The sequence below is a fragment of the Monodon monoceros genome, unplaced genomic scaffold, assembly GCF_005190385.1.
Source record: "Monodon monoceros isolate NGI ecotype Baffin Bay Population unplaced genomic scaffold, NGI_Narwhal_1 Contig6213_ctg1, whole genome shotgun sequence".
Classification (NCBI taxonomy): Eukaryota; Metazoa; Chordata; class Mammalia; order Artiodactyla; family Monodontidae; genus Monodon; species Monodon monoceros.
Window position 1 is genome coordinate 1 of NW_021701966.1, and position 8,442 is coordinate 8,442.

The 8,442-nt window shown below is 43.9% G+C and overlaps 2 protein-coding genes across 3 annotated transcripts; both read right to left on the minus strand.

Moving 5' to 3' along the window:
* Window positions 1-835: 835 nt before the first annotated feature.
* Window positions 836-2,232, minus strand: LOC114890691 (2'-5'-oligoadenylate synthase 1-like; the record flags this gene model as incomplete). The annotated part of the gene is made up of 2 exons (XM_029214479.1): window positions 1,891-2,232; window positions 836-1,118 (listed from the first exon to the last, which is right to left on the minus strand). Coding segments are annotated over exons 1-2 (463 nt in total), but the record flags the coding sequence as incomplete, so codon positions are not given.
* Window positions 2,233-2,354: 122 nt separating this feature from the next.
* On the minus strand, window positions 2,355-6,093 carry LOC114890693 (2'-5'-oligoadenylate synthase 1-like). 2 transcript variants are annotated; one of them, XM_029214506.1, is made up of 3 exons: window positions 5,883-6,093; window positions 4,975-5,056; window positions 2,355-2,391 (listed from the first exon to the last, which is right to left on the minus strand). In XM_029214506.1, exons 1-3 carry the CDS (start codon window positions 6,032-6,034, stop codon window positions 2,380-2,382), a joined length of 246 nt encoding a protein of 81 aa, XP_029070339.1. In that variant the 5' UTR covers window positions 6,035-6,093; the 3' UTR covers window positions 2,355-2,379. The 2 variants fall into 2 exon arrangements, with proteins under 2 accessions (XP_029070339.1, XP_029070328.1); XM_029214495.1 differs by lacking the exon at window positions 2,355-2,391 and having other exon boundaries at window positions 4,837-5,056.
* Window positions 6,094-8,442: the final 2,349 nt, after the last annotated feature.

Consider the following 8,442-nt stretch of genomic DNA (forward strand, 5'->3'; position numbering starts at 1 on the left):
TCACCTCTTGCCTTGATCCCTTTGCTACTTACTCCCCTGGTTATTTCACTTCTTCAAATATGCCAAGCTCATTCCTGTCTCAGGGCCTTTGCACTTGCTGTTTCCTCTTCCTGGAGCCCCCAGATCTTCCCAGGTTTGGCTTCCTCTCATCCCTCGGGCCTCGGGTCAGTGGTCACCTCCCTTCTTGCCCTGTCTAAACACCCCCTCTAAGCCCCATCATTCTCTTTTGAATCACCATATTTAGTTTTTGTCTCAACAAGTTATCCTTTCATTTGTGGTATTTAAATTATTATTGTCAGGCTCCAGGAGAGAAGTTCCCCGTCTGTCTCATTTATGGCCATAGAACAGTGCCTTGCACATGGAAGGTACTCAGTGGAAATTGAGCCTCAGAGATGTACTGCTTCCTGTCCCAATGTTCCTGCAGATTGTCTACAGATTCCAACCCTCAGGTAAATTTGATATTCCCTTATGCTTTGGATAAAAGATGAAATTAACATACTGTGTTTACACCAGATATACGCTGCCTCATTTTTAGAAAGAGAAGATTCACACACTTTGCCAAGAGTAAAACTAGTAAGCTTGGCAGGTGTTCTATAAAAATATACTGCTCCCAAATTGTACCAATTTGTTGTTAATGTCACTGCAGTGGCTCAGTATGACCCTAAACATTCTTGCCCCAGAAGAGATGCTAGGATCTCCTCCCCACTTGAAGGGATGCCCTGTTTAATAAGACTCTCAAAGTGAGAGAGATTTCTGCTCAGAAACATGAAAAGAGAGCAGAAGAAGCCCTGACATAGGACAAAGGCTGAAACACCTTGTGGCTGAGAGTGCTCACCCAGGGCATCAAAAGCGGGCAGGACATCGAACTCCACGCACTCATGGGGCTGACAGGATCTAAGCACGAAGCTGAGAGCACGGGGACTCTCCCATTGCTGTTTCTCAAACTCCACTTCAAATATTTCCTCCCTTTGACAGGCTTCCAGCTGTCTCCTAATTTCCTTGATGAATTCTCCTCGGCGCTGAAGTTGTTCCTGAAAACTTTTAAGATTGGTGAGGAAGATGACGAGGTCAGCATCTGATCGGCCCCTGAGGGTTGTGCCTTTGCCTGAGGAGCCACCCTGAAAAAGGTGATGACAATGAGAACTGATATTTATCATTGAGAAGAGCCTCCCTAAATAAAATGCTGAGAACAATTACTAACATTTTGAGTACTAGCCACTGTTCTGAAGGCATTACCAGTCTTAACTCTGTGATTTAGCTACTATTATTATCTGTTCCCATTTTCCAGATGGGGAAACAGATGCTGAGAGAGATTATGTATCAGCCCAATCACACAGCTAGTAGGTGGCAGAGATGCAGTTCAGTCTGTGTTCTTTACTCCCTGTTCTTTACGACCTTATATAATTAATACTGTAAACTGGACCATGGCTTATTTTACTTGATCTGCAAGCCCTGCAAAGTACTGGGAATTATGGATGATGACACTGAGGCACAGAGAGGTTAAGTGACTCGCCCAAGATTTCACAGCAGCAGGTGCTATCTGCTTTCAAAACTTACACTCTTAACCAGCTCATGAGTCTGCAGGCATGGTGTGTCCCCAGCCTGGTCGATGATTAGCGGATTGTTGATACAGCTAGGCTTCAGTTTGCCTATCTCTGTGGTGGACGTGACACAGGTGGTTTATAAACTGCACCTGGGCATTTGTTAAAAGCTTACAGGTGGAGGCCCTCACCCCAAAAGCTATCTTCACAAGCTGTGGTTATAGTTTTGGCATGGATAAATCAGAAACCACCAGCCCCAGAGACCTCAACCTTTTGCTCTCTCTCTGTCGCTGTGGAAACGCTTGCTCTTCCAGCCCCCTTCTCCCCAGCCAGGCAGTTCTGGACTCACCTTCACGACTTTGGACACCCGCACAGGGTGGGGGGCCCCCCGGAAACACCTCTCCTTCAGGAAGCTGCAGATGGTGTGGATGGCTTCGTTGACCTGCGTGTAGAAATCCTCGTCTGGCAGGAGGTGGTCTTCGATGAACTTGTCTAGATACTTGGCCGGGGTATCACTGAGCTCCTTCATGACGCTGGGACAGGAGAGCCAGAGAGGGCAGAGCTGGAGGGGAAAACCTTTTAGCTTCTATCTCTTCTGCTGCCTGGGTCCAGGAGGCTGTTAGTTTCATTTCATTGGAAGGGAGGAGGTGTGCCCTGAGTCTGGGCTGCTGTTGGTTTCGTTTCCTTGTAAGGGAGGAGCTTTGCCCTGAGTCTTTCTCTCTCAGCAAATTAAACATTCCTTTGATTCTGAACCCTGTTCAGTCTCCCAGCTCTTTCCTCCAGTATTCCAGAATTACTCCCTGCCTTTAACAGGCAACCTAGAACATCTGGTCTTTCTTCAGACTGTACTCTGAAAAGGTAATTTTTAAGCCAGGTTAGTACTTCACCCAAGAGTAAAAACACACTTTTGGTTTCCTTTTCCTCTTTTTTCGTTGCTGACAAAATTGTTTTATTGTCTCCTGTGATTTTTGCAGCAGTACATGTATATTGCAAACAGCAATGGTCAGAAAAATCCAAAAGCATAAAGTCCATCCCTGATCCTAAACCTGAAAGACTACAACTACTTTGGTGCAGATCTTTTCAGATGTTTTTCTAGGTTAACACACACATACACACAAACATAATTTCTTTCTCTCTCTCTTTTTTAATGGCATGACTATAATGGTTTTACTTTTTGATTAACAGACTATTTCTTAAGGCATTTTTAAGTCGATAGAAAAATTGCGAGCTGTCCCTAGCTGTGCAGCTTTGAACACGAGTGTAACTGGGCATGCCTCAATGTCCCAATCTGTAGAGAGGGCAAACTTTTCTCACTCACAGAACTGCTTCTGAGGATAATCTGAAAGAAGAGACACAAAAGGGGATTTGAAAGGTATCAAATGCTGAGCAAAAATAAAGGACAGGGACTTCCCTCGCGGTCCAGTGGTTAAGACTTTGCTTTCCAGTGCAGGGGGTGTGGGTTCGCACCTGGATAAAAAGTTTTGGAAAGATGGAATTATGAAGTTGCCTGAAAAATGGAAGAAGGTAGTGGAACAAAAGGGTGATTACGTTGTTCGATAAAGTTCTTGGTAAAAATGAAAAATGGGTCTTTTATTTTTACTTGAAAACCGAAGGTACTTTTTGGCCCACCCAATGTGATCTCCTCCCCATTTTTTAGGGACATCTTATTTTGGTAAGGCTCTCAAACTGTGCGGGCTCTCAAACTGCTCGGAAATATGAACAGAGAGAGAAAGGGGCCCTGATACAGGACAAAGGCTGAAACCCCATGTGGCTGGGAGGGTGGAAGGCAGGTAGTACATCAAACTGCACCCCACACAACACTATAAAGCAACTACACTCCAATAAAAGTTAATAATAATGAAAAAAATAACTGCACCCCCTGGTGGGGCTAGAGCACCTGACCACGATGCTGAGTGCCCAGGGCGGCTCAGAGAACTCCACCCTCACATCTGTTGCTTCAACCTTAGTCCTTCCCAGTTTCATTTCCTCAGCAGGAAGTTGCCCAGAATGGGGACTCAGCTCTGGGCAGTCAGGAATTTATGACTCGGGTGCTTCAAATTTCATGAGAGCATTTCCGTCACCCCTTACACACTTGCTCCTCTGCTTCTGAACCTCATGAGCCAGCAGCTCCAAACTGCAGCACCCTTGAGCCTTCTGTCACCTGGGTCTGCCAGCTTTGCCCAAACTATCAGAGCTCAGCTGACAAATACTTATCACAAAAGGTTTTGAAACAAAATGCTTTACTGTTTCTTGTGGTCATTCAAGCAGTACAAATTTACAGCAAAACAAAAATCACAGAATTCAGAAAAGTATAAAGCTCACTCGCTCACCATGCTTTAATCAAATATACCCACTGAAAACATTTAGGTCTTCATGAAACCAACCATCACAAAATGAAATGAAAGAAAACCTACTAAGTACAATAACATAAAAACAAGTATCTAGGAATAATATGACAAAACACACTTAAGACCAATGCAGGGAAAAACTATAAAACATAGTTACAGAGTAATTCAAGAAGAGGAAAATTAATGGAAAGAAGCTCCAAGTTTGTGGATTGGGATTCTCAATAGATGTCATCTTCCCTGAACTAATTTATGGAATTCTAATCAAATGCCTCCCCGTACTTTGGGTGAAATTTCAGAAACAGAATATAATATTAACATAGAAATAGAGCCAAGAGAAGACATTGGTTTGGATAAAAACAGAGTTTTCTACAAGATATTAAGAATTAACACCAGGCTAGAGTAATTAGTCAAGGTAGTATTAACTCAAGGATGCCAAAGTTGACCAATGGAACTACACAGACTCACACACAGACGGGCTCCGGACATATGTGAGAGGTGGCTTTTACAGAACAGTGGGGAAAGGATGGTCCCTTCAACAAATGCTGCTGGAATGTTTGGTGACTCAAGCAAGTGCCCAAATCTCAGTGTATTATTATGAGAACAAGAATAAGACCCATCTCACAGGGATGCTGGAGGACTCAAAGGAGGAACAGTAATATGGAGAAGCCAAAGACTGTTTCCCAGCTACACACGTGACCAGCGACTCAGGTGGTAAGAACATGCTTGATCTTTTGTGCTTCCTTAAGGGAGTTTTTATTGACTGGACTTTTGTAAATGCAATGTTGTTTTTGGTACCAAGACAGGGTGACAATGTGAGTTGGTAAGCCTATTGTCTAATCCGGTGATTCATTCTGGGGCAGAACACATGTGTAATTTTACATTTTCTAGTAACCACAGTAAAAGAGTACAAAGACAGAGATGAAATTCAATTTGATTTAATGCAGTATTTCTAGAAGTTGTTATTTCAACCTGCCATTAATATCAGGTCACATGAGGGAATCAGGAGGTCACACCGGCACCTTCCAGGTGCTGACTGGAGACCCATCCCAATTCTTACAGCATGAGTATCCCAGCCAGACTCTAACCTCTTGTGCCAGCAGCTGCCAGCTATATGGGTCTTTACCAGCCACATTTCCAGTAGGGTCAGCTGGGTCCAGGATCACAGGTCTGAAAAGCAACAGTTAGAGAGGGGCAGGTGAGTATGTGGGCTGTGTTGCGGGGGTCTAGAGCTCCTGGCAGAGCAAAATACTAACTTGGGCAGACTGGGACTCGGGGCAGCAGGAGGGGCCCAGGAGGGCACTGCTCCCTGGGGTGTGTCCTGAGTGCCCTCCCCTACGGTGGGCACTGAACACAAGGAGAAGGAGGCTTGCATTCGGGCCTTGATAGACCTGGGTTTGAATCTTACCTCTGCTCTTTATTAGTGGTGTGACCTTGGGCAGGTCACCTGAATCTCTAATCCTCAGTATCCTCATCAGTGAAATGGGGAGATTTGAATAACCCTACCTCAAAGCATGCTGTATGAGGATCTAGACAAGCATGTGAAGTGCTCAGAACAGTAACTGGAACATAATAAGGGGTCCATGCATGTCAGTTTTAATAACCAAAATTTTACTATTCTGTTCGAGTGTGTTGGTCTTACAGCAAGCTCTTACTTCCTGGGAGCAGTCATTATTGTTGCTGTAGCTATTGTTATTTTAGTCAAATTTCAGGTATTTCACTCATTTTCTGTTAAGGTTTGGACAAGCTCTTATTTCTCCAAACCTCAGTCATCTGTAGAATGGTTAGCATAGTGCCTGCCTCACTGGATTGGAGGTTATTATTTAAATTTATTATTTAAACCAGATGGTAGGAGTAAAGTGCCCAGCACAGTGATTGACAATAGATGATGATCAATAAATATGGATCCCTCTCACTTCCTACATTTCCAAGGTGCCACAGCTGTATTCATGGGTTCATTTATGTGGGGAGCTAAGCCATGTGGGGGATAGAGTACCTGGGTTTTGCAAGTTGCCTTCTCAGGTATTGTCCAATAATAGGGTTTTCAAAGTCATAATACTTTTCCCAGTAGATGCAGAGGTGCTGGTGCTTCAGGACTAATTCCAAAACAGTCTGAAATCCCTGAGCTGTGCTGAATCCTGTTTCCATGCTTCCTTGCTCCCAAGCATAGACTGTCAGAAGCTCCAGGGCATATTGTGGGGGCAGTTTTTTCCCACGTCTCATCTTACACTGAGAAGAGGAAAAAAAATTAGGAAAATGAGTTTGTTCAGCTTTTATGTGAAGAAGAGTTAATGCCTATTCTTCTCAAACTATTCCAGAAAATTGAGGAGTAAGAGATGGTTCCAAACTCATTCTACACCAAAACCAGACAAAGATATTACCAAAAATTATAGGCCTGATGATCATAGATGCAAAAATCCTCCACAAAATATTAGCAAAGCAAATTCAACAATATATTAAAAGATCATACACCATGATCAAGTTGGATATATTCCATGGATTCAAGGATGCTTCTGTATCCACAAATCAATCAACGTGATACATTTGCATTAACATAACGAAGGATAAAAAGCATATGACCATTTCCACAGATACAGAAAAAACATTTGAGAAAATTCAACAGCCATCTGTGACACAAACTCTTAACAAGGTGGGTATGGAGAGAACATAACTCAATATAGGCCCTATATGACCAACCCACAGCTAAACCATACTCAATGGTGAAGGCTAAAAGCTTTTCCTTTAAGATCAGGAACAAGGCATATATGCCCACTCTCCCCACATATATTCAACATAGTATTGGAAGTCCGTCCATGGCAATCAGGCATGAAAAAGAAACAAAATGCAGGGACTTCCCTGGTGGCGCAGTGGTTAAGAATCCGCCTGCCAATGCAGGGGACACGGGTTCGAGCCCTGCTCCGGGAAGATCCCACATGCCGCGGAGCGACTAAGCCCACCCCGTGTGCCACAACTACTGAGCCTGTGTGCTGCAACTACTGAAGCCCACGGGCCGAGAGCCTGTGCTCCGCAACAAGAGAAGCCACCGCAATAAGAAGCCCGCGCACTGCAACGAAGAGTAGCCCCCACTCGCTGCAACTAGGGAAAGCCCACGCACAGCAACAAAGACCCAACAGATCCAAAAATAAATAAATAAAATAAATAAACTTTAAAAAAAAATTAAAAAAAGAAACAAAATGCATCCAAATTAAAACAGAAGAAGTTACACTATTGCTATTTGCAGATGACATGATACTATACATAGAAAACCCTAAAGACGCCACCAAAAAACTTTTAGAACTAAAAACTGAATACAGGAATATTGCAGGATACAAAAATAATATACAGAAATCTGTTGCATTTCTATACATGAATAACAAACTATCAGAAAGAGAAATTTAAAAACAATTGCATCAAAAAGAAGAAGAAAACTAGGAATAAATTTAACCATAAATGTGAAAGACCTGTACCCTGATAAGACTTTGATAAGAGAAACTGAAGATGACAAAAATAAAAGGAAAGATATACCATGCTCATGGATTCAAGGAATTAATATTGTTACAATGTGCATACTACCCAAAGCAATCTACATGCACATCACTGTGGTATGTGATTTACTACTGCTGTGCCATGTTACTCTTTGCAAGTGAGAAAACAGGAGGGGCAAGATGTTAATTCATTTGCCCAAATTCGGACAGCTAGGAAGTGAACAGAAGAGTGTGTGTTGGGGGGTGGGGGCGTTAGCACTCATTAATTTGTTGAGTAATTACTTACTGAGAACCTATTATGTGCCAGGCACTGTTCTAGATTCTGGGGATACAGCAGTGAAGAAAATATACAAATCCCTTCTTTTATGTACATTTTTAGTGGGGAGACAGGCAATAAACAAATAAGCTCATGCAAAGGCCCTGAGGCTGGAGTAGAGTTTCCCTCTTGGAGGACTAATGAAGAGCAGAGCATGGCCTGGGGGAGTGGTGAGGGGGCAGAGATGGGGGTTCAGAGAGGTCGAGGGCAGATCCTGTGAGCCTCCCAAGTGACTTGGACCAGGGTGGGAGTGACTGAGGTGGTGATGGTTGATGATAATGGGTATATTTTAGATACAGGACCAAGCCATTTACAGACTGGCTGGATGTGTGTGTGTGTGTGTGTGTGTGTGTGTGTGTGTGTGTGTGTGTGCGTGCGTGCGAAAAAGGTAAGAAAGAGCCACGGTTTTGTCCAGAGTAACTGGAAGGGTGGAGTTGTTATTTCCTGATACGGGAAGACCAGGAAGAATGAGACACCTGAGTCCACTGGCACCTGTCCCGGGCCCTACCCTTCTTGTCCCTTTCCTTTCCCCTCCTCCCCACAACCTCTACTCTTCCACCTTCTTCCTCTCACCCTCTCCCTCCTTGTTCCCTGCCTTCTCCCCTCCTTCATGCTCTTTCCTTCTTTTCATCTCTGTCCATCTCCCTCCTTCCTCCCCCATCCTTTCTGATTCCTCTCCTCCTCCCGCTCCTCTTTCTTCTCTTCCCCACTCCTCTCCCCTCCCCTCCCCTTCCTTCTTCCCCCTCCCGATGCCT